This window comes from Elephas maximus, chromosome 6 (assembly GCF_024166365.1).
Source record: "Elephas maximus indicus isolate mEleMax1 chromosome 6, mEleMax1 primary haplotype, whole genome shotgun sequence".
Lineage (NCBI taxonomy): Eukaryota > Metazoa > Chordata > Mammalia > Proboscidea > Elephantidae > Elephas > Elephas maximus.
Genome location: NC_064824.1, coordinates 101,287,137 through 101,313,805, shown reverse-complemented (window position 1 = coordinate 101,313,805; position 26,669 = coordinate 101,287,137). Strand labels below are relative to the sequence as shown.

The 26,669-nt window shown below is 37.7% G+C and overlaps 1 protein-coding gene across 4 annotated transcripts in view; it reads right to left on the bottom strand.

The window, feature by feature from the left end:
- Window positions 1–26,669, bottom strand: part of BMPR2 (bone morphogenetic protein receptor type 2) — a 150,920-nt gene that overhangs the window by 46,083 nt on the left and 78,168 nt on the right. For all 4 annotated transcript variants that reach the window (XM_049887886.1, XM_049887888.1, XM_049887885.1 and 1 more), the window contains 2 exons: window positions 18,933–19,103; window positions 17,384–17,554 (listed from right to left, as the gene is read on the bottom strand). In XM_049887886.1, coding sequence (XP_049743843.1) covers window positions 17,384–17,554; window positions 18,933–19,103 — 342 coding nt within the window. The remainder of the gene's footprint in view (window positions 1–17,383; window positions 17,555–18,932; window positions 19,104–26,669) is intronic.

Sequence of the window (26,669 nt, the reverse complement as noted above, 5' to 3'; positions counted from 1 at the left end):
TTGGAATAAAATTATTAAATAAGAAGTGTAAAACAGCATTTAAGTCAATCAATAATTTTAGTAAATATGATTTTAAAAAGATTAATCTGCTGCTACTTTTGTTTGTACTTTATTAAAGCATAAAGAACACAACATTGGATATGTTATCAAAATATTTTTGGTATAATTATAGCAGGCCTTAATGACTTCGGAAACCCTGGTGGCCTGGTAGTTAAGTGCTACAGCTGCTAACCAAAAGGTCGGCAGTTGGAATCCACCAGGCGCTCCTTGGAAACTCTATGGGGCAGTTCTACTCTGTCCTATAGGGTCGCTATGAGTCGGAATTGACTCAATAACGGGTTTGGATTTAGATGAATGACTCCTATGATATTTAAATTTTTATTTTTTAGCTTTACACATAGATACAATGAAACAAAAAGAGTTTGGTACTCCATGCAACAACTTTCTAAAATATTTAATACTGCAAGCACTGATACTCCGTGATGGTTAGTCTGTCAACTTGGCTAGGCCGTGATTTGCAGTGGTCTGGCAGTTACGTAATGATGTAGTTTGGCAGTTATGTACTGATGTAATTTGGCAGTTAAGTAGTGATGCAGTCATCTTCTATGATGTGATCTGATGTGATCAGCCAATCAGTTGTAAGGGGAGTTTCTTCCAGGGTGTGGCCTGCATCCAGTATATATATGGATGTTGTGGCAAAGCTCACTTGCTTGCTCTGGATCCTGTATTCAGCTCGTCTTGGAACTTGAGCCAGCAGCCTGCTATCTGACCTGCCGATCTTGGATTCATCAGCCCCTGCAGCTACATGTGTCAGGAGAAGTCTCCTGCCTAACACCTACCCACAGATTTAGGAATTGCCAGCCTCCACCACGGTATGAGCCATTTCCTTGAGATAAATCTCTGTGTGTGTGTGTGTGTGTGTAGAGCCCTTGTGTTGCAGTGGTTAAGAGCTCGGCTGCTAACCAAAAAAGGTCAGCAGTTCGAAGTCACCAGCTGCTCCTTGGAAACCCTATGGGGGCAGTTCTACTCTGTCCTATAGGGTCGCTATGAGTTGGAATCACCTCTACACACACATACACATATATATATAAACACACACACACATCACTGGTTTTGCTTCTCTAGAGAATCCAGCCTAAGACATACCCTAATTAAGAAAAGTCAATCTGAGCCTTAATTAACAGTAGGAAAACAGAAATCAAATCCATGCAATATTCATTATTTTTAAAAAATAAAAATTCTCACGATATAGCATCAAAACAAAGATAGGGTTATGTCAGAGACCCCTTGTCAATTTTCCTAACTCATCTACAAAGGATACACCTAAATCTAGAACTCATATGAAAGATCTCTTTCTTAGAAAATGACCATGACATAATTTGACTATAAAAGTGAAAGTTATGCCTTCCAATCAATAACCTACTAGACAACTAAAACATGAATTGCATTATGCGGAGAACTTGTAAAGAGATGGGAAGTAGAACTACGTTCCCAAATACTTTCCATCCCTATGTGATGTTCTTCTAATTATGATAGCAACTAATGCTCACTGTTATAAGGAAAGCAAGAGAGATGCAGAGAAAAATTACTAGCTTTTTTCTATTAAATTTCCAGTTGTTTGTTTTCTAGTTTTTTCCCTTGCCCTAGGCTTTCCCATTTCGCATGATTGTTTCATTTTTTTAGACCATTTTTACTACAAAATGTAACTCATATATACAAATATGTTTACTGTACAGCTTAGTGAATTATTATGAAGTAAATACACATGTAACCACCACCCAGGCCAAGAAATACATTTCCAGCACCCCAAAAGCCTGCTACTTCCTGGTCATAACAACCTCCTTTTGCCCTAGAGATAGCCACTATCCTGACTTTTATGGTAATCATTTCCTGGTTTTTCTTAACATAACAACGATTGTGAGGATGGCGAAGGACTGGGCAGCGTTTCATTCTGTTGTACATAGGATTGCTATGAGTCGGAACCAAACTGATAGCACCTAACAACAATGCTTAGTTTTGCCTGTTTTTGGATTTCATATAAATAAAATTTTTGTACCTTGCTTCTTGTGCTCAGTATGTTTTCAATATCTATCTGTGCCATTGTGTGTGGCTAAAATTCATTAAGGGTTGGATTCCTATATAACGAATGCAGTTATTTTCCCTTGTAATGAGCTACAATGACAATTAGAAGCCAACCACAGGTAATCACTAGTAAGCTTAATAGAAGCATTCCACAAATGTACACATTTCATTTTTACAGTTATATTTAGTACTTTTAATGTATCTAATTTTGTTGTCAAGAGAAAAATATTACACAAAGCAGACAAATCAATAGGCTGCATATCCTCTTGCTGTTTCTAATGCTTTGGCAGCAGAAGCAGTTGCCAGCAACAACAAAGGTCAGAGTCAATAAAAGATGCACAGAGCAGACAGAAAAGTCTGGAGATAGGTTAGAAGGACATATGCTTTAAGCAGAAGCTGGACAGTACTTTATGAAATTAGCACTGCTCAGAAAACCATCCTTAATCCATATCCAAAACCATTAAAATCCTTAATTCATCTTTTCCACAGTTCCCAGATTATTCCCTTACTCCCTATTCCAAAAGCATGTACTCTAACTTATTTTCACAATTTTTGACAAGTGACCTTCTAAACACGCACATCTGATCTTCCAAGAAAGGATGGTAAACGAAAGCATCTCTATCAGATCATGACTGATCTGATTATTCTAACCCAAAGCGTCCATAAATATTTGCTTAGTTCCTACAAACCATACTCCTTAGACAGTTGAGGGTACAGAGGTAAAACGCAAGAATATATAGGGCAATGATGAAGCCAGAGGAGCTTAAAACAACTGTTGCTGGTACTCTGTCGTTCTCCAACAAGGAGATTCAATTTTCCCATCTCCTCAGCTCTTCTTTTTCCCAATCCCTCTCAGTTTACCTTTCCTTGTCTTTTATATTCCCTTCTTTCTGCCTGTACATGTCTTTGTCCCCAGTCTTGTCTCAGAGGCACCCACATGTCCTGCTTAGAGGTACTAGAGACATTCGGACCAATGTAGGATGTTTTATTTTTAATCCAACTCTATCTTGGTTTAAATGAAAAACCTAAAACAGAAACAACAAAAGCCTTAGTATATTATGACCTCTCAGAAGCTACCCATTTTTAGAGACCAGAGGTCTGAAATCAGTTTCACTGTGCCAAAATAAAGATGTCTGTAGGGCTATGCTATCACAAAGGCTCTAGATTCTGGAGATTCCGTTCCTACTGGCAACTTCTGGTGGCTACTAGCATTCCTTAACTTGTGGCTGCATCACTCCAATCTCTGCCTCCGTGGTCATATTGCCTTCTACTCTCCTGTGTGTGTCAAATTTCCCTGCCTCTCTATTATAAAGACACTTGTGATGGCATTAAAGCCCACCTGGACACTCCAGGATAACCCCCCCAGCTAAAGACCCTTAATCACATTTGCAAACAACCTTTTTCTAAATAAACAACATTTATAGGTTCTAGCCACCACCTGCCTATCAGTGTATCATACTGTGGCAGCTTGTGTGTCACTGTGATGATGGAACCTATGCCACCAGCATTTCACATAACAGCAGGGCCACCAAAGTTTCAGCAGAGCTTCCAGACTGAGTCAGACTGGGAAAAAGGACTTGATGATCTATTTCTGAGAAAATGGGCCAGTGAAAACCTTATAAATAGCAGCAGAACATTGAAACACTGCTGGAAGATGAGCAACTGGGAAAGGGCTTTTTCCTTAGAGTTGACCTTAACGACGTTGATGGAGTCAAGCTTTCTAGGCCTTCATCTGCTGATGTGGCAGGATTCAAAATGAGAAGAAACAGCTGCAAACATCTATTAATAACCGGAATATGCAATGTACAAAGTATGAATCAAGGCAAATTGAAAACTGTCAAAAATGAAATGGAACGCTTGAAGATCAATATCCTAGCATTAGTGAACTGAAATGGACTGCTGTTGGCCAGGTTGAATCACATAATCATATGGTTTACTATGCTGGGAATGAAAAATTGAAGACAAATGGCATTGCATTCATCATCAAAAAGAACATTTCAAGATTGACCCTGAAGTACAATGCTGTCAATGACAAGATAACATCCATATGCCTACAAAGAAGAACAGTTAATGTGACTATTATTCAAACTTACACACCAACCACTAAAGCCAAAGATGAAGAAATTGAAGATTTTTACCAACTTCTGAAGTCTGAAATTGACTAAACATACAATCAATGTGCATTGATAATTACTGGTGATTGGAATATGAAAGCTGAAGCAAAGAAGAGGGATCAGTAGTTGGGAAATACCACCTTGGTGATAGAAATGATGCTGGAGATAGCATGACAGAATTGCACAAGATCAATGACTTTGCAAGATCAATGCAAGTATCTTTTTCAACAAATATAAATGGCGACTATATGCATGGACCTCGACAGATGGAATACAAAGCAATCAAAACAATTACATCTGTGGAAAGAGACGATGGAAAAGCTCAATATCATCTGTCAGAACAAGGACAGGAGCCAAGTGCAGAACAGACCGTCAAGTGTTCATATGCAAGTTCAAGTTGAAGCTGAAGAAAGTTAGAACAAGTCCATGACACCAAAGTACAACCTTGAGTATACCCCACCTGAACTTAGAAAACATCTCAAGAACAGATTTGACTTATTTAACACTAACGACCAAACACCAGATGAGTCATCAAGGACATTATACACGAAGAAAGCAAAAGGTCACTAAAAAGATAAAAAAGAAAAAAAGACCAAAATGGATATCAGAAGAGACTCTGAAGCTTGCTCTTGAACGTCAAGAAGCTAAAGAGAGGGAAAAAATGATGAAGTAAAAGAGCTGAACAGAAGATTTCAAAAGGCAGCTTGAGAAGACAAAGTAAAGAATTATAATGAAATATGCGAAGACCTGGAGTTAGAAAACCAAAAGGGAAGTACACCTTCGGCATTTATCAAGCTGAACAAACTGAAGAAAAACTTCAAGCCTCAGTCTGCAATAGCGAAGGATACTATGGGCAAAAACTGAATGATGCAGGAGGCATCAAGAGAAGACAGAAGGAATACACAGAATCACTGAACCAAAAAGAACTGGTCAACATTCAACCATTTAAGGAGGTAGCATTTAATCAAATACTGATGGTACTAGAGGTAGAAGTCCACACTGCATTAAAGACACTGGTGAAAAACAAGGTTCCAGGAATTGTCAGCATACCAATTGAGATGTTTCAACAAACAGATGTAATGCTCGAAGTGCTCACTTGTCTATGCCAAGAAATTTGGAACACAGCTACTTGGCCAACTGACTGGAAGAGATCCACATATGTGCCTATGTCAAAAAAAGACAATCCAACCGAATGTGGAAACTATCAAGAATATCATTACTATCACATGCAAATAAAATTTTGCTAAAGGTAACTCATAGCAGTACATTGACAGGGAACTGCCAGAAATTCAAGCTGGATTCAGAAGAGGACATGAAACAAGAGATATCGTTGCTGATGATAGATGGGTCTTGGCTGAAAGCAGAGAATATCAGAAAGATGTTTACCTGTGTTTTATTGACTATGCAAAGGCATTGGACTTTTTGAATCATAACAAATTACAGATATAACTGTGAAGAATGGGAATTCCAGAACACTTAACTGTGCTCATGAGGAGCCTGTACATAGACCAAAGAGGCAGTTGTTTGAATAGAACAAGGGGATAACGTGTGGCTTAAAATCAGGAAAGATATGAATCAGGGCAGTATCCTTTCACCATACTTTTTCAATCTGTATGCTGAGCAAATAATCCAAGAAGCTGGACTATATGAAGAACACAGCATCAGAATTGGAGGAAGACTCATTAACCTGCCATATGCAGATAACACAACTTTGCTTACTGAAAGTGAAGAGGACTTGAAGCACTTACTGATGAAGATCAAAGACTACAGCCTTCAGTATGGATTACACCTCAACATATAGAAAATAAAAATCCTCAAAATTGGACCAATAAACAACATTATGATAAGCGTAAAAAATATTGAAGTTGGTAAGTATTTCATTTTACTTGGATCCACAATCAACACCCATCAAAACAGCAGTCAAGAAATCAGACAACATGGGGGAACCTCATACCACCAAGAAAGTAGTGCCAGAAGCAGACTGTGTCCTTTGGACCCAGGGTCCCTGCGCTGAGAAGCTCCTAGATGACGGAAAGATTGATAACAAGAACCTTCCTCCAGAGCCAACAGAGGGAGAAAGCCTTCCCCTGGAGCTGACGCCCTGAATTTGAACTTCTAGCCTACTAGACTGTGAGAGAATAAACTTCTGTTTGCTGAAGCCATCAACTTGTGGTATTTCTATTATAGCAGCACTAGATAGATAGCTAAGACAACAGTGGGGTGCTGCTCTGACAGATACCTAAAATGTGGAAGTGGTTTTGAAACTGTAAATGGGTAGAGGCTGGAAGGGTCTTAAAGTGCCTAACAGTAAATGTCTAGATTGCCTTGAAGAGTCTGTTGGTGGAATTATGGACATCAAAGACAATTCTCGTGAGGACTCAGAAGAAAGTGTGAAGAGCTGTTTCACAGACAGGCAGCAGCAGAGAAATGGCGGCAGCAGAAACAGGAGGCCAGTGTGAGAATGTGCAAGGGCTGACCCATGGCATAAGAGAGCTGAATGCCTTCCAGCAGAAGTTTATTGGCAGAGTCGGGTGCCTCCAGGCACTTATCGGTGGAGCTAAAGAGCTTTGGAACACTTGCCTCAGAAGCCACAGATACAGGCGGAGAGGCCAAGGGACCAGAGGCAGAACTAAAATGTCAAGGAACACAGGAAGCAGTGCTGCCTCATTCTCAGAGGATGGAGTTGCCACTCACATGGACTAGGAGAATGGGGCCAGCCAAAGCTGAGGGAACACAGTTGTATTCCAGCGGGCCTGGAAGGCAGAGCTGAAGCCCAGGGCCAAGGGCCTCCCTCCAGAATCAGCAGAGAGTGGCCAACACCCAGAGTCTGGAGAACAGGGCCATTGCCTAAATGGTCTCAGAGAACAGAGGATTACTTTCAAGCCTTGAGGGCTAATGTAAAGTGTTCTGCTGACTTGCTTGTGCCTATTTTCCCTTTTTTCCCTCCAATTTCTCCCATTTGTAACGGAAATGCCTACCTTGTGCCTGTTCCACCATTGCACTTTGGAAGCAGCAGATGAAGAGAAATTTTTGGATTTGGGACTTGGATTTAAGACTTTTGCTATGATATGATGGGGTGAGTGCGTTTTACATGTGGCAAGGACATGAATCTGGGGAGTCAAAGGGTGGAATGTTATACACTGAAGTGTGTTGCCCAAAAGTGCATATCAACTTGGCTAGGTCATGATTCCCAGTACTATGTGACTGTCTACCATTTTATCATCTGATGTGATCTTCCTGTGTTGTAAATCCTACCTCTATGATGTTAATGAGGCAGGATTATAGGCAGTTACGTTAATAAGGCAGGACTCAATCTACAAGATTAGGTTGTGTCTGAAGTCAAACTCTTTTGAGACATAAAAGAAAGAAGCCAGCAGAGAGATGGGAACCTAATAATATCAAGAAACAAGAGCCCGGTGTAAGGCGTGTCCTTTGGACCTGGGGTCCCTGTACTGAGAAGCTCCTACGTCAGGGGAAGACTGATGACAGGGACCCTCCCCTAGAGCCAACAAAGAAAGAAAGACTTCCCCTGAGCTGGCACCCTGAATTTGGACTTCTAGCCTCCTAGACTGTGAGGTTAAAGCTATCCACTTGTGGTATTTCTGTTATAGTAGGACTAGATAACTAAGACAGTGACCTTATAGCACAGAGTAGAACTAGCCCATAGGATTTCCAAGGAGCAGCTGGTAGAATCAAACTGCTGACCTTTTGGTTAGGAGCCAGGGGTTAAGAGCTTAGCTGCTGGTCCACAGGTTGGCGGTTCGAATGTACCAGCTGCTCCTTGGAAACCCTATGGGGCAGTTCTACTCTGTCCTACAGGGTCACTATGAGTCAGAACTGACTAGATGGCAACAAGTATTACACACACTAGGATGGCTACAATAAAAAAGACAGACAATAACAAGTGTTGGTTAGGATGTGGAAAAATTGGAACCCTCATACATTGCTGGTGGGAATGTAAAATGTGCAGATGCTATGGAAAATAATTTGGCAGTTCATCAAAAATTAAATATAGAATTATCATATGAACCAGGAATTCTACTCCTAGGTATATGCCCAAGAAAAATCACACAAAAACTTATACACCATTGTTCATAATAGCCCCAAATTAGAAACAACCCAAATGTTTATGAACTGATGAATGGATTTTTAAAAAATGCAGTATACCCACAGAATAGAATATTATTCATCACAGCAAGTGCACACAAGAGTCAGAGAGAGTATACCAGCAAAACGGAAGTCTTTTTTTAACCTAACCACGGAAGTGATGTCTCATCACATCACGGATTGAACTCTGTCCACACAAAATATGTGCTGTAAATCTTAACCTCTACGCCTGGGGCTTTAATTCCATTTGGGAATGGGTTGTCTTTGTTATGTTGATCAGACAGGATCAGTGTAGGGCGTATCCTGAGTCAATCTCTTTTGAGATATAAAAAGAGATTAAACATTACCACCACCAACTGCCCTGACAGGGACCACAGTAGAGGGTCCTGGACAGAACTGGAGAAAAATGTAGAACAAAATTTTAACTCACAAAAAGCCACCAGACTTACTGGTCTGACAGAGACTGGAGAAACCCCGAGAGTACGGCCCCTGGACACCTTTTTAACTCAGTACTGAAGTCACTCCTGAGGTTCACCCTTCAGCCCAAGATTAGACAGGCCCATAAAACAAAATAAGACTAAATGGGCACACCAGCTCAGAAGAAGGGACAAGAAAGTAGGAGGGGACAGGAAAGCTGGTAAAAGGGAACCTAAAGTCGAGAGGTGGAGAGTGTTGACATGTCATGGGGTTGGCAACCAATGTCACAAAATGATACGTGTATTAACTGTTTAATGAGAAACTAGCTTGTTCCGTAAATCTGTACCTAAAGTGCAGTGAAAAAAAAAATAACATTTTAAAAAAGAGAGAGATTAAACAAGCAAGAGATGGGGCAAGACAAATGCTAAACCACATGAAGACTGCCCAGGAGCAGAAGCTCAGAAGAGACATGGACTTTCTTCCAGAGCCAACAGAAAGAAAACCTTCCCCTACAGCTGCCTGAATTCACCCTGAGTTCTGACTTCTAGCCTCCTAAACTTTGAGAAGATAAATTTCTATTTGTTAAAACCACCTGCTTTTAGTATTTCTGTTACAGCAGCATTAGATAACTAAGACACATCACCTTTGCCATATGTGGTTAGCTAGAATCAAGTCACTAGGTCCAATTCATACTCAAGGAAGAGGATTACACAGGTTGAGAATACCAGGAGGTGGGGATCACTGGGATCCATGTCAAATGCTGCCCATCATTATCTATCTATTGACCTACCTACCTACCTTATTCATTGCTAAAAACCTTGGAAATTATACACTTGAGAAAAATAAAGCAGGCCACCCCATTGTGTCAGAAATAAGTTCTTATAGTTTTTTTTTTTTTTTTTTATGAAAGATTCAGAAAATATTCTTTGTTCTGTTTCTTAACTACTGGGACACAGGAAACTGAATAACTTTCAACGGAAACTCAGTAACAATTCTTCCTTCAAATAAAAAAAGATCACAAAATACAGGCTCTCATATAGAGTAAAAATTCGCAGAAAATTATCCTTATGATAAAAGGAGAATTAAGAAAGGTTTTTGTAAGAGTTGACTTCTAAAAGATTTAAGAGCAGTCTCTCCTAATAAGAAAATGAAGGCTTTCTTTTCTAACTTGGTGTGAGATATTGACATTTGTTGCCAGATGCTGAAATTAGAATTTCTAATCTTAGTAGCAGCACAGCATAAATTAGAATGTGATTTTTCAAACCTGGCTTTAGATGCAATTCAGTCTTTGTTTCTCATCTGATCCAACCATCAACTTAATGAATAATGTAAATGAAAGAAAATAAAAGTATTCCACATTTTTATTCTGACTTTCACCCAAGAACCTCAAGCACTGAATAGAATGGAGTGGTTTATTTAATTAAAAAAAGAAAAGAAAAACATTTTTGCCTGCTTTTGTACTGACTTAATTATCTTGTTTAATTTATAATTAGTAAGATTAATTTTACCAATTCCAGAAATCTTATCAAGAAATTGTTCTAACATAAGATTCTAAACCTTACAGTAAGTATATACTTCTTTGAAACTGAGAATTTACAAACACAATAAGGATGAATTAAGAGTATATGAAGATAAAAGGATACTATAGAAATAAGTTCATTAATTTAAAGACTGCTTTTCTGCTTAAACAGAATACAAAAAAAACCAAACCCGTTGCCATCAAGATGATTCCGACTCATAGCGACCCTAAAGGACAGGGTAGAACTGCCCCATAGAGTTTCCAAGGAGCACTTGGTGGATTTGAACTGCTGACCTTTTTGTTAGCACTTAACCACTACACCACTAGGGTTTCCTTAAAGAGAACAGGTACCGCAAACACTCTCCTGGTTGGAAGAGACATCAGCATGATCTAGTTCACTTTTCTAAAGTGTCAGACTTCTGGTTTGAGGCAGTATGTGGACCATATTAGTAAATGTCAGTTTTCCTTCTTCCATCTGATTATTCAAGAAGAAAGCCTTGATTTGGTAATAGTTATCTTTATTATTTCTCAAACATTTACTATTCTCTTTTAACATGGAGAATGCAAGCTTCGGGTTTTAGATATTTTGGCAAACAATAATATCTAGCTAGTTAACATTATGGTTTTGTTTTCATCATGCTTATCTTTAATGTTAACTTCTATTCATGATACCGGCTTTCTATTTGCAATGGTGATGAGAAGTATATACACGTTTAAAAAAATAAGATGATTTAAAGAAAAATATTAAATAATAAAATAACGTGTCGTGAATATAGAAAACACTTTGCAATACTTGGTGCTAAAAAGATATGGTGCAAATTCCGAAGGAGTCCTTGAACTTTGGGATAATATGATCAAGATTTTTTTTTTAATTTCTTTCCCTGCCCCCTCCACAAACAAGCAAGCGAGCAAACATAAAAAGGTCCCCTGCGGCAGTAGAGAAAGTAAAGCTTAATAACACATATTCTGGGGCTAGAATACTTGGTTTGAATCCTGGCTCTATCAAATAACTGCATAAACTTGGTAAAATTATATACCTATGCCTCAGTGATCTCAATGTAAAGTAGGAATATAACAATAACCATCCCATAGTGTTTTTTTTTATTAACTTTTATTGAGCTTCAAGTGAACGTTTACAAATCAAGTCAAACTGTCACATATAAGTTTATATACACCTTACTCCGTACTCCCACTTGCTCTCCCCCTAATGAGTCAGCCCTTCCAGTCTCTCGTGACAATTTTGCCAGCTTCCAACTCTCTCTATCCTCCCATCCCCTCTCCAGACAGGAGATGCCAACAGTCTCAAGTGTCCACCTGATACAAATAGCTCACTCTTCATCAGCATCTCTCTCCTACCCATTGTCCAGTCCCTTTCATGTCTGATGAGTTGTCTTCGGGAATGGTTCCTGTCCTGGGCCAACAGAAGGTTTGGGGACCATGACCGCCGGGATTCCTCTAGTCTCAGTCAGACCATTAAGTATGGTCTTTTTATGAGAATTTGGGGTCTGCATCCCACTGATTTCCTGCTCCCTCAGGGGCTCTCTGTTGTGCTCCCTGTCAGGGCAGTCATCGGTTGTGGCCGGGCACCAACTAGTTCTTCTAGTCTCTGGTTCATGTGGCCCTTTCTGTCTCTTGGGCTCTTAGTTATCCTGTGACCTTGGTGTTCTTCATTCTCCTTTGATCCAGGTGGGTTGAGACCAACTGATGCATCTTAGATGGCCGCTTGTTAGCATTTAAGACCCCAGACGCCACATTTCAAAGTGGGATGCAGAATGTTTTCATAATAGAGTTTATTATGCCAATTGACTTAGAAGTCCCCTTAAACCATGGTCCCCAAAACCCCGCCCTTGCTCCGCTGACCTCTGAAGCATTCAGTTTATCCCAGAAACTTCTTTGCTTTTGGTCCAGTCCAGTTGAGCTGACCTTCCATGTATTGAGTATTGTCCTTCCCTTCACCTAAAGTAGTTATTATCTACCAACTAATCAGTAAAAAACCCTCTCCCACCCTCCCCCCACCGTAACCACAAAAGTAGGTGTTCTTCTCAGTTTATACTATTTCTCAAGATCTTATAACAGTGGTCTTATACAATATTTGTCCTTTTGCCTCTGACTCATTTCGCTCAGCATAATGCCTTCCAGGTTCCTCCATGTTATGAAATGTTTCACAGATTCTTCACTGTTCTTTATCGATGCATAGTATTCCATTGTGTGAATATACCACAATTTATTTACCCATTCATCCGTTGATGGACACCTTGGTTGCTTCCAGCTTTTTGCTATTGTAAACAGAGCTGCAATAAACATGGGTGTGCATATATCTGTTTGTGTGAAGGCTCTTATTTCCCTAGGGTATATTCCAAGGAGTGGGATTTCTGGGTTGTATGGTAGTTCTATTTCTAACTGTTTCAGATAATGCCAGATAGATTTCCAAAGTGGTTGTACCATTTTACATTCCCACCAGCAGTGTATAAGAGTTCCAATCTCTCCGCAGCCTCTCCAACATTTATTTTTTTGTGTTTTTTTGGATTAATGCCAGCCTTGTTGGAGTGAGGTGGAATCTCATCGTAGTTTTAATTTGCATTTCTCTAATGGCTAATGATCGAGAGCATTTTCTCATGTATCTGTTAGCTGCCTGAATATCTTCTTTAGTGAAGTGTGTGTTCATATCCTTTGCCCACTTCTTGATTGGGTTGTTTGTCTTTTTGTGGTTGAGTTTTGACAGAATCATATAGATTTTAGAGATCAGGCGCTGGTCGGAGATGTCATAGCTGAAAATTCTTCCCCAGTCTGTAGGTGGTCTTTTTACTCTTTTGGTGAAGTCTTTAGATGAGCATAAGTATTTGATTTTTAGGAGCTCCCAGTTATCTGGTTTCTCTTTGTCATTTTTGGTAATGTTTTGTATTCTGTTTATGCCTCGTATTAGGGCTCCTAACGTTGTCCCTATTTTTTCTTCCATGATCTTTATCGTTTTAGTCTTTATGTTTAGGTCTTTGATCCACTTGGAGTTAGTTTCTGTGCATGGTGTGAGGTATGGGTCCTGTTTCATTTTTTTGCAAATGGATATCCAGTTATGCCAGCACCATTTGTTAAAAAGACTATCTTTTCCCCAATTAACTGACACTGGGCCTTTGTCAAATATCAGCTGCTCATATGTGGATGGATTTATATCTGGGTTCTCAATTCTGTTCCACTGGTCTATGTGTCTGTTGTTGTACCAGTACCAGGCTGTTTTGACTACTGTGGCTGTATAATAGGTTCTGAAATCAGGTAGAGTGAGGCCTCCCACTTCCTTCTTCTTTTTCAGTAATGCTTTGCTTATCCGAGGCTTCTTTCCCTTCCATATGAAGTTGGTGATTTGTTTCTCTATCACATTAAACAATGACATTGGAATTTGGATCGGAAGTGCATTGTATGTATAGATGGCTTTTGGTAGAATAGACATTTTTACTATGTTAAGTCTTCCTATCCATGAGCAAGGTATGTTTTTCCACTTAAGTATGTCCTTTTTAGTTTCTTGTAGTAGTGCTTTGTAGTTTTCTTTCTATAGGTCTTTTACATCTTTGGTAAGATTTATTCCTAAGTATTTTATCTTCTTGGGGGCTACTGTGAATGGTATTGATTTGGTTATTTCCTCTTCAACGTTCTTTTTGTTGATGTAGAGGAATCCAAGTGATTTTTGTATGTTTATCTTATAACCTGAGACTCTGCCAAACTCTTCTATTAGTTTCAGTAGTTTTCTGGAGGATTCCTTCAGGTTTTCTGTGTATAAGATCATGTCATCTGCAAATAGAGATAATTTTACTTCCTCCTTGCCAATCCGGATGCCCTTTATTTCTTTGTCTAGCCTTACTGCTCTGGCTAGGACTTCTAGCACAATGTTGAATAAGAACAGTGATAAAGGGCATCCTTGTCTGGTTCCCGTTCTCAAGGGAAATGTTTTCAGGCTCTCTCCATTTAGAGTGATGTTGGCTGTTGGCTTTGTACAGATGCCCTTTATTATGTTGAGGAATTTTCCTTCAATTCCTATTTTGGTGAGAGTTTTTATCATAAATGGGTGTTGGACTTTGTCGAATGCCTTTTCTGCATCAATTGATAAGATCATGTGGTTTTTGTCTTTTGTTTTATTTATATGGTGGATTACATTAATGGTTTTTCTTATATTAAACCAGCCTTGCATACCTGGTATAAATCCCATTTGGTCATGGTAGATTAATTTTTTGATATGTTGTTGAATTCTATTGGCTAGAATTTTGTTGAGGATTTTTGCATCTATGTTCATGAGGGATATAGGTCTGTAATTTTCTTTTTTTGTGATGTCTTTACCTCATTTTGGTATCAGGGAAATGGTGGCTTCATAGAATGAGTTAGGTAGTATTCTGTCATTTTCTATGCTTTGAAATACCTTTAGTAGTAGTGGTGTTAACTCTTCTCTGAAAGTTTGGTAGAACTCTGCAGTGAAGCCATCCAGGCCAGGGCTTTTTTTTGTTGGGAGTTTTTTGATTACTGTTTCAATCTCTTTTTTTGTTATGGGTCTATTTAGTTGTTCTACTTCTGATTGTGTTAGTTTAGGTGGGTAGTGTTTTTCCAGGAATTGATCCATTTCTTCTAGGTTTGCAAATTTGTTAGAGTACAATTTTTCATAATAATCTGATATGATTCTTTCAATTTCAGTTGGGTCTGTTGTGATGTGGCCCTTCTCATTTCTTATTTGGGTTATTTGTTTCCTTTCCTGTATTTCTTTAGTCAGTCTGGCCAATGGTTTATCAATTTTGTTAATTTTTTCAAAGAACCAGCTTTTGGCTTTGTTAATTCTTTCAATTGTTTTTCTGTTCTCTAATTCATTTAGTTCAGCTCTAATTTTTAGTATTTGTTTTCTTCTGGTGCCTGATGGATTCTTTTGTTGCTCACTTTCTATTTGTTCAAGTTGTCGGGACAGTTCTCTGATTTTGGCTCTTTCTTCTTTTTGTATGTGTGCATTTATCGATATAAATTGGCCTCTGAGCACTGCTTTTGCTGTGTCCCAGAGGTTTTGATAGGAAGTATTTTCATTCTCGTTGCATTCTATGAATTTCCTTATTCCCTCCTGATGTCTTCTATAACCCAGTCTTTTTTCAGGAGAGTATTGTTCAGTTTCCAAATATTTGATTTCTTTTCCCTAATTTTTCTGTTATTGATTTTATGGCCTTGTGGTCTGAGAAGATGCTTTGTAATATTTCGATGTTTGGGATTCTGCAAAGGTTTGTTTTATGACCTCATACGTGGTCTATTCTAGAGAATGTTCCATGTGCGCTAGAAAAAAAAGTATACTTTGCAGCAGTTGGGTGGAGGGTTCTGTATAAGTCAATGAGGTCAAGTTGGTTGATTGTTGTAACCACAGTGTTTTTGTAAGGGTTAAATGTAAAGGTTAAATGCATATAGAGCACTTGGAACAGTGTCTGGCACATAGTGAGTATTCAGAAATGTTATGTAGCTAGTTTAGATGTCACCATATATTTAATGCCTGGATTCTCTTTATAGTTTTACTGAAGGGAGGCTACACAGTCTAAGATCTTTATAATTCTGATAAAGTGAATTAAAATTTCACTAATAGATTTATCTCATCTAGAATAAGTTTCTCTAAGAATCTTCAGTTTAATGCAAATACTTTTAGGAATCAAGACGCATTAAATTATTATCCACCACTGTCTTAAGCCTAGAGGGAAAGAGAAGTAAGAACAGGATATGTTAATGGAGGATGGAAGGGCAGTGCTGGAGAAGTTAACGAGTCAGACGGGCACTGGGCACAACAGAGGAAGGGTTTCCTTTAAAAAAAAAAAAAAAGGGCCTCAGAAAACAAGATCTCAAGAAAAGAAAGGTACCTCATCTTCCTTAATACCACAATTTTGTCTAGAGACAGGTCTACGTATCATTATGAATGAACAAGTACAGTACTGGCCAATATTTTTTAAGGTTCTCATATAATATGATATTATTTATTATTATAGCACTTTTTTTTTTTTTATATATAATAAACGCAGTCCTATGATTCCTATCCCCTTAAAGACATACAAATAACTCTGAAGATCACAGGCTCATCGAAAGAAAAATCATTGAACAAATTAAGCCACAAAGACATAGGCTGTGAGTTATAAAACCATAAACCTCATCTTTACTCAGTTTTGTCTTGGAAGATTATCTGACAATGCTCTTTTGACAACCTTAGACCTGAGTTACTAGGGTTACAGTGAATGAGAAGACATGCGTTCTTTTTATTTTCCCTCTTTTCTTTTTTTAATGGTAATAAATCTCCTTCATGGGAAGAACAAACCATATAAACTACACTTTAAACCTTAGTTGCTGAGGTTGGGGAAAACAAGCATTTATTTTTAAGAACTAAGAGCTAATACCCTTACTATGGCCAGAAATCATTGGTGTATGAATAGAACTTTAATTTTTATGGCATGTAACAATGTCCATATATCCTTTCCAACTTTAATAATTAAGCATCAGGACACTTCCTATTCTGCTAAATTTGTTAAGAAACAGCCTAAATAAACAGAGGGAACACATAGTCTGCAGGGATTTCATTTATTTGTGCCCTATCTGGTTGTATCAAAAAGCTATGTAAGGTTGTTGTATAAAAATACACAAAATTTTTAATTAAAAAAAAAAAAACAACTAAGACTAGAGGTGAATGGAGTAACCATTGTCCATCCCCCTAACTCTAGGTCAAATTAATCCTTGAATGATTATAATGTGAGAGTCTGCAGCCCAGTACCATTACAGATATTCATGTATGGTCATGTGGTTGGTCTATGAGATTGTCCCTAATTTTATAGGGGGCCCGAAATATGGACACTTGATATTTATTGCCTGCCAACATAATGATTGGGAAAAAGTTAAAGGTAAGTTACAAGCCAAATCTGCTAAAGAAAGACAACTCATTCAATGACCATTCCTCCTGAGTACCACAACTACTCATTAAGACAGGAGGGTTTATTTTTGACTCAGGAACATCTCTTTTGGATTTCAGGTGTTTGCAGAGGTACTGTTATGATGATGACACCCCCCTCTCTCTCTTTCACTTTGGCAATGCTGAATATTGTTATATTTTTCAAATTTTTGGAAAAAGGAATTACAAAAAAAAGTAAGTTACTTTACTTACTTAGTGGTGTTGTGTCAGGAGGTGGAAAATTCTCAGTAAAGTTGACATTACATAAGTCTGTGCTACAGCAGCAGAAACGGTATGTTCCATTCTGAATTGAGGGAGGGGTGGTGGTTACTACACATTCTTCATAGTGACATTCTTGGGGATCTCCAATGTGAGACCAACATCCTACAAATCAATATTAATATAAAGAAGTTAGGAGACAATAAAACTAACAAAAGGAAAACAACATCTAAGAAATATTTTCAATAAATATGATAGACTGAGTATACCTAAGCTATGTGTACTCTTGCAAATCAATAGGAATGCATATTTTTAAGAGACAGAAAAATGGGAAAGTACGTAACAAGCATTCACACACACACACACACACAAGCCACCAACCAAATGTTTTAACTTCATCATTAATCTATGAAATACAAATTAAAACAACAGTAAGATCTCATTTTTGTCTGTACCTATTAAATTGTTCTAGGTTTAAAAAACAATAACACAACTATAACAAGGATTCAGTAACACAGATATTCTCATACGGTGCTGAAGGGAATGTAAATTATATATAAACATTTCTAGAAAGCGAAATGGCAATTTTTAAGAACGGCCTTAAAAATATTTGTATGTTTTATAATCTAATAATTCTACTTTGAGGAATCTATTTCAAGGAAGTGATCGATATAATCAGAAATTTATGTTCAAAGATGTTCAATGCAGCATTATTATAGTGAAGAACTTAAAAACAACATAATGTCCAATAATAAAGTATAAGTAAAGCGCAATACATGTATACAATGAAATTTTGTGCAGAGATTAAAAATGTTTTTAGTAAGTATTTAAAGACATAATTTAATTATCTCTTTAAATTAATTCATGATACAATTTAAAATGAATAAAAATGGGTATGAGACTTGTTTACATAGTATTATCTTAATTTGGAAAAAAGAAACACACACACATATAAACATCAAGGTACACAGAAAGCACACCTGAAGGAGATAAGTTAATTTAAAAAAAAAAATCAGAATTGTAAAATTTGTTTTTCTTTATGGTTTTCTGTATTTTCCAAACATCATACAATAAGGATGCATTAACGTTCCATTAAGAAAGATATTATTAAAATAAGCTAAGAAACAACTGTCCTTTGTAAATGTGGGGCTTGTGGGTGAATACATACATGGATAAACACATTTAAATTCACTGTTTCCTGGAGAGGGTTTTTGTTTTGTTTTTTTAAATAATTTATTTTATTTTTAGTTGTTGTTGAGATTATACATAGTAAAACATACACCAAATCAACAATTTCTGCATGTACAATTCAGTGACACTGATTATATTCTTCGACTTGTGCAACCATTCTCACCCTCCTTTTCTGTTCTTCCTCCCCCATTAACATAAACTCACTGCTTCAATCTGATCCCATATAGATGGATCTTAAAAGAGCATAATGCTCAAGGAGAAATTACTGGAAAAGGTTTTAACCTACCTTTTTTAGATAAACTTCAATTGTATGAAACACAAAGTCACTTCAGATAAGAAAAGTACTACTTGCCTTGTTTTACGAGATTTATGTCTCCTTTTGACTTCTCCCAAAGTCCATAGCAGGTGCTACCTTTTGAGCATAGTATTGTCCCATTTTCATGAGAGATTCGACTCTCACCTATCCCAAGGTCTTGTTGATATGGATCTTTAAATGCACATAACCGTTCTTGATTCTGGGAAGCTAAAATAAAGGAAACAAAAGAATGACAAATTAATTTTATATTCCTTGAAAAACATTACTATAAAAAATCTTATATAATAAATACATTATAAACTTCCCTACTCAATCGCTAACGGCTTAAATAATTTTATAATTTTATATTTATTCAATAACTTTCTTCTGATCATTAATTTTTAACCTTAAACAAAAAGCAAAATTTTAAACTCATTTCTCAAAAGCAATCCCATCTAACTCACATTATCCTCACCACTCTTTTTCCTATTAAATAATTCTGGTGTCCCAATAAAGAAATACTAACAAAGAAAGTGCCCATGCTCAGAATCCCTGGGTGGTGCAAATGGTTCATTCCTTCACTTCAGATGTATACCTGTTTAGTGTGGCCTTACTGACTAGCATTTTAGTACTGGAGATAATTTATTAAAATAATGTTTCTAAACCTAAAAAAATGAGGGCAAAACTCTGGAGAAGAAATAAAACAAAACCTATGTATAAGGCCAGGCCCACTTAAACACATTGTTGTTTGGTGCCATTGAGCTGATTCCAACAAATAGCAATACCACCTGACAGAGTACAAATGCCCCATATGGTTTTCTTGACTACGATCTTTTTGGAAGCAGATCGCCAGGTCTTTCTAACACAGAGTCTTTGGGTGGGTTTGAACTGCCAAACTTTTGGTTAGCAGCCAAGTGCTTAACCATTGTGGAACAAGGGCTCCTTATTTACACACACAGACCTACCATATCTATTACAACAGAAGCACCTTAATAGTACTGGGCTACACAAATAGGGAATTCACAAGTAAGTAATACAGGACTTCTAGCCCTCAATCATCTTATACACTCTATTTGGAGAGACCAAAATACAGACAGTAACTAGCGGGGCAATGTTGTTGTTGTTGTTAGGTGCCGTCGAGTCGGCTCCGACTCATAGCGACCCTATGCACAACAGAACGAAACACTGCCCGGTCCAGTGCCATCCCCACAATTGTTGCTATGCTTGAGCTCATTGTTGCAGCCACTGTGTCACTGTGTGCGGGAAAATAAATGTGACTTTATAGCCTATTTTAAAACCATTGACTATGGCCAGAAAATATAGTTTGTGATGGTTAAGACTGTGTGTCGCCTTGGCTGGGCCATGATTCTCAGTGTTTATATGTGACCACTCCCATGATGGGATCTGCTGTGAGTAGCCAGTCAGATGAAAGGGAGTTTTCTTGGGGATGTGGCCTGTATCTGAATACAAGCAGATGTTCTGGCTTTTTGCTCCTTTTGGATCCTGCGGCTGCCTCCTGTTCATCTGACCTCTAGTTCTTGGGACTTGAGCTATCAGCTTATCTGCCGCTCTTGGGTTTGCCAGACCCTACAGCTACGTGAATTAGGAGAAGCTTTGCAGTCTTGTCTGCCAATCTTGGGATTTGTTGATATTCACAGCCTGTAAGCAAGAGCCCTGCGTTCCGACCTGCTGATTTTGGGTTTGCCAGCCCCTGTGGCTATATGAGTCAGGAGAAGCCTCTATCCTCATCCATGGACCTGGGACGTTCCAGCCTCTACAACCGTGTGAGCTGTTTCTTTGACATAAATCTCTACATATATTTTTATATGCTTTACTGGTTTTGCTTCTCTAGAGAACCCAGCCTAAAACACAGTAGAACTTATTTGTAAAAACGAATTCTAAGACATTAGCCTTATTGTAATTCTATCACATTTTACCACAGTCACACATTCAAACTCCTTTAACGACAAGCTTTAACTACATTTACTAGATTATCTTTCACATTTAACAATATTTCCTGAATTTATCTCCCAATTTGCAAAAGCTTTACCAAATTAATTATTATAAAGATTAAAATCACATGTATGTCTACAGATACAAAGTATAGGCAACACTAAGATTCATATTTAGAAGACTCAAACTACAAATAACGCCTGTAATGTAGATCAGAAAAGACACACCTATCATAAGGCATATTTCCCTTTCCCACTCCATTTTGTGACTCTGGTTAAGAGTTCCTCATCTACTACTTGACATCGAAAGTTACACAATACAGTGTTTCCCTCTTTGTCTTGATTGTTGAAAGGGTCAGAATTAATTTATAAACTCAGTATATCTAAGTTTCCCACAACTAAGATATTCTAGTATTTTTTTCCCTTCTTTCCTGTTATCCATTTTAACTGGGTTTTTCTATTGAATATTGATTTAAGGATTAAGAGATCTAACTGTACCTGTAAGTCAGTAGATCATAAATTATTTAATTATTTACTGTAAGTTAAATAAGCATTTAATTTAAAAAGAAAAAGGTATATCCTTGTGGAAGAACACAAAAAGAAAATTTTTGCTTTTCCTGTATTTTCTTCACAGTTGAGAAATATCCAAAGGCCTAGACATGTGTGTAAAATATTTAGTGCCATTTTTAAGTAATCTAATGACTGAAACCTAAAATTCTTCTCATAGAAGAAGGCAAAAATAAATAAAAATATCTAACTTCATCTCTGTCTATCCTCCCTACAAAACTAAACTGAATTGAATAATAAAACAATAAACGTAAAGTTGTAAGGGACTGAATCATATCTTTGTTGTTGTTAGGTGCCATCAAGTCAGTTCCAACTCACAGCGACCCTATGCACAACAGATCGAAACACTGCCCGGTCCTGCACCATCCTTACAATCGTTGTTATGCTTGAGCTCACTGTTACACCCACTGTGTCAATCCGCCTCACTGAGGATCTTCCTGTTTTCTGCTGACCCTGTAGTTTGCCAAGCATGATGTCCTTCTCCAGAGACTGATCTCTCCTGATAACATGTCCAAAGTATGTAAGATGCAGTCTTGCCATTCTTACTTCTAAGGAGCATTCTGGTTGTACTTCGTCCAAGGCAGGTTTGTTTGTTCTTTTGGCAGTCCGTGGTATATTCAATATCCTTCACCAACATCACAATTCAAAGATGTCAATTCTTTGGTCTTCCTTATTCACTGCCCAGCTTTCACATGCGTATGATGCAATTGAAAATACCATGGCTTGGGTCTGGCGCACCTTAGTCTTCAAGGTAACATCTTTGCCCTTCAACACTTTAAAGAGATCCTTTGCAGCAGATTTACCCAATGCAATGCATCTTTTGATTTCTTGACTGCTGCTTCCATGGCTGTTGATTGTGGATCCAAGTAAAATGAAATCCTTGACAACTTCAATCTTATCTCTGTTTCTCATGATGCTGCTCATTGGTCCAGTTGTGAGGATTTTGGTTTTCTTTATGTTGAGGTGTAATCCATACTGAAGGCTGTGGTCTTTGATCTTCACCAGTAAGTGGTTCAAGTCTTCTCCACTTTCAGAAAGCAAGATTGCATCATCTGCATAACACAGGTTCTTAATGAGTCTCCTCCAATCCTGATGCCCCGTTGTTCTTCATATTGTCCAGCTTCTCAGATTATTTGCTCAGCATACAGGTTGAATAAATGTGGTGAAAGGATACAACCCTGACGCACACCTTTCCTGACTTTAAACCAATCAGTATCCCCTTGTTCTGTCTGAACAACTGCCTCTTGATCTACGTAAAGGTTCCTCATGAGCACAATTACGTCTTCTGGAATTCCCATTCTTTGCAATGTTATCCATAATTCGTTATGATCCACAGAGTCAAAAGATTTGCATAATCAATAAAACATGGGTAAGCACCTTCCTGGTATTCTCTGCTTTTAGCCAGGATCCAACTGACATCAGCAACTATATCTCTGGTTCCCCACACCTGTCACTTTTTTGTGCTTTGGGGCTTGCAAGTTGCTGCAATGCTGGAACCATTGCCACCAGCATTGAAATATCAGGCAGGGTCCCCCATGGTGGAGAGGTTTCAGCTGAGCTTCCAGACTAAGACAGACTAGGAAGAAAGACCCAGCGGTCTACTTCCCAAAAAATTTAGCCAGTGAAAAACTTATGAATAGTAGTGGAACACTGTCTGATACACTGCCAGAAGATGAGTCCCTCAGGTTGGAAGGCACTCAAAATACTATTAGGAAAGAGCTGCCTCCTCAGAGTAGACCCCACCTTAATGACACAGATAGAGTCAAGCTTTTGGGACCTTCATTTGCTGATCTGGCATGAACCAAAATGAAAATAGACAGCTGCAAACATTCATTAATAATCAGAACATGGAATGAATCTAGAAAAATTGGAAATCATCAAAAATGAAATGGAATGCATAAACATCCAGATCCTAGGCATTACTGAGCTGAAATGGACTGGTATTGGCCGTTTTGAATCAGACAATCATATGGTGTACTATGCTGGGAATGGCAACTTGAAGAGGAAAGGCATTGCATTCATCAACAAAAAGAACATTTCAAGATCTATCCATCTATCCTGAAGTACAACGCTGTCAGTGATATGATAATAAACTAATTCCCCCGGCCCCCAAAACAAAAACCTCTCCATTTCTTAAAAGTGGAACCATGATAATGGGTTTTTATTAAGGAAAGCAGACTCCAAGTAATAAGTAATCAGAGTCTTCCCTTTCACCTCAACTAGGACAAATTTCTTTTACATGATCGCTATCTATCTTAAAAGACTTCCAAATACTATATAACAGTGCTGTCCAATATAATTCTCTGGGATGATGAAAATATTCTGTAATCTGTACTATCTATCCACTACAGTAGCCACCAGCCACACATGGCTATTAAGGACTTGAAATACAGTTAATTCAACTGAGGAACTGAATTTTTTGTTTAATTTTAATTAATTTAAATGTGAATGCACGTATTTGACAGTGCAACTCTATATAACCAAAAAAACCAAACCTGTTGCTGTGGAGTCCATTCCGACTCCTAGCAACCCTATAGGACAGAGAAAAACTTCCCCATAGGGTTTCCAGGGAGCAGCTGGTGGATTCAAGCTGCTGACCTTTTGGTTAGCAGCCAGTCTCTCAACCACTGCACCACTAGGTTCCTCAACTCTACATGGTTTTTACAAATATACCAGACAGTGTATATAAACCAGAATCGCCTGAAGTGATATTGACTTTTTGGTTTTATTCTTTAAAGCACAGCTGTAAACTGTTTTAATAACCCCTGCCACTCCAAAAAAGACTTTCTTTCCTACTCAGAGTAAGTACTGTATAAAAGCTCTCAGTATCTTAACAAGTGATTAGGCTACCAGAGGACACCAGGCTGTAACCAGGCACTTTATACCAGGTGTCTTGCTTTTGTCCCAAATTAATTCGTGCAAGAAATCTTTCTTATAAAAATGGAAATTTAAAATGTTTAGTATTCCCATAGTCTTTGGATATTTAAATTCTTAATTCAAAATAAAATATATATAAAGCATTACAATGAATAGTGGTCCCAATCTGACTCCAAAGTTCTGCTCATCTTGATGATAGTATTCCTTACCAAATATGCCTAGAAGTAACTGACTGAATTGAAGATGGCAAGTAGAATTTCTGGAAATGATAGGACTAGGTACTAACTGATCATATCAGTCACCTGCTTAAAACCTTTCAGTGGTTTCTCACCACCTGCAGGATAATTTTCAAAGTTCATAAGACGGTATACAAGGCCCTGCATCATCTAGTACCTGCATATCCTTCCATCTTCATTCAGACTCCAGCCATAGAGTATCATTCTCCTTCTCACTGGAGGGATTCATGCATTCTGTCCCTCTATCTGGAATGCTTCAACCACTTAACTTGAAACTTAAGCATTTCTTCTTCAGAGAATCCTTCCCTAATCACTCTAGACCCAAGAGAGGAGATCCCCTATCATACACTCCCATAGCATTCTATACTTCTTCCAACACTCCCCGAGCTTATTATTTGTTCTATTTCTGGCTTATTCACTAAATAGTAAGCTCTATGACAGCAGGGGCTGAATTATTCACCACTGTATCTTTAGCACCTGGCACTCTATCCCTGGCATTCAATAAGTGTTTACTGAATAAATGAATTATTTATTTACCTGATTTTTAACACTGACAAGATGTATAACTAGAATCATTTTTTTAAATGAAAAAAGGCAGTGAAATAAAAACATATCCCCACACAAAAACACAAATACAAGAATGTTCATAATAGTTTTATTTGCAATAGCCCAAAACTGTCCATAAACTGGTGCATGGATCAACACAATGTGATATATCCATATAATCAAATACTACTCAATAGTTAAATGGAATCAACTACTGCCGCATGCAACACAACCATATGGACCAATCTGAAAATCACTGTGGTAGGTGAAATATGCCATACAAAAGAGTCCATACCACAAGATTCCATTTATACAAAATTCTAGAAAACACAAAATAATCCAAAACAGGTTAGTGGTGGCCTGGACCTGGGGGGCAGATGGACGAACAGATTGCAAAAGGGCACTAAGAATCTTTTAGGGGTTATGAAAATGTTCTGCATGCTGACTGTGGTGGTGGGTTTCACAGGCACATACAATTATCAAACTTCATCCAATTGTACACTTTAAACACATGCTGTTTATACCTTAATAAAGTTTATATTTACGAAGGCAGGGCACAGCATAAAGATGAACAAGAACAGGACAATATAGTTCAGGGAATTGTATCCTGTCTTATTCACACTGTAAACAAATGATATGAAGAAATATTTACTGAGTCACAGAATCTTGTGCCTAATCTATTATCTTTTTAAAAGCAGATTCTATGGATGAATATAAATTTTCCCTTGAGTTTACTGGCAGAAAGGTTTTTAAGACCTTCATTGCCACTTTATATCTAATCAACCCAAGAGTCACACAACACTCATTTTTCAGTAGTTGTAATATATTTATCTATACTGGAGAAGGCTAAATGTTTTTATCTTTACCCTGGAACAAAGTTCAGGGACTTATTCTGAGTATGCTTGTGTGTTTGGCTTTTGTTTATCTAAGTGTCAAAATGAACTATCTAAAATAAACAACATGGGAACCTTGCAGTAATGGGGCAAATAACTGAAGCAACAGTATCCATTTCCCAGAACACAAATTTCCCAGAACAAATACAATTGATATTTCAAAGTATCACTACAATTCTGTCATAAAATAGACAAAGAAGAGAGTATCTTAATTTATTTACCAGAAATGACCCTACAAAATTTGAAGTAAACTAGAATTTCTAAATTCAATGACGATAAATCAAGTAAGGAAGTTCCTTACTTTTCCAGTGTTATTGGTGAATCCTTTTGTAAAGTAAGTAATCCTTTCCAAATTGAATAGTTATTCCTTAATTTACATACTTCAATATCTAGATTACAAGAGATTCAACTGTTCTTTTACCAAGTACTTCCAACCCTTCCAAGAGAGAACAGAATGGAAAGATTAAAACCATATAAGGTAGCACTTTAGAATGCTCCTTAATCTGATGCTATGTCAGGGATCCCTGGAGACTACCTCTAGGTTTGGTGATTCACTAGGACTGTAGTCTTTGACCTTCATCAGTAAGTTTTTCAAGTCATTTTCATCTTCAGCAAGCAGAGTTCTATCATCTGCATATTGCAGGTGGTCAGTGAGTCCTCTTCCCATCTTGATGCCTTCTTCATATATATAGTCCAGCTTCATGGATTATTGTTCAGCATACA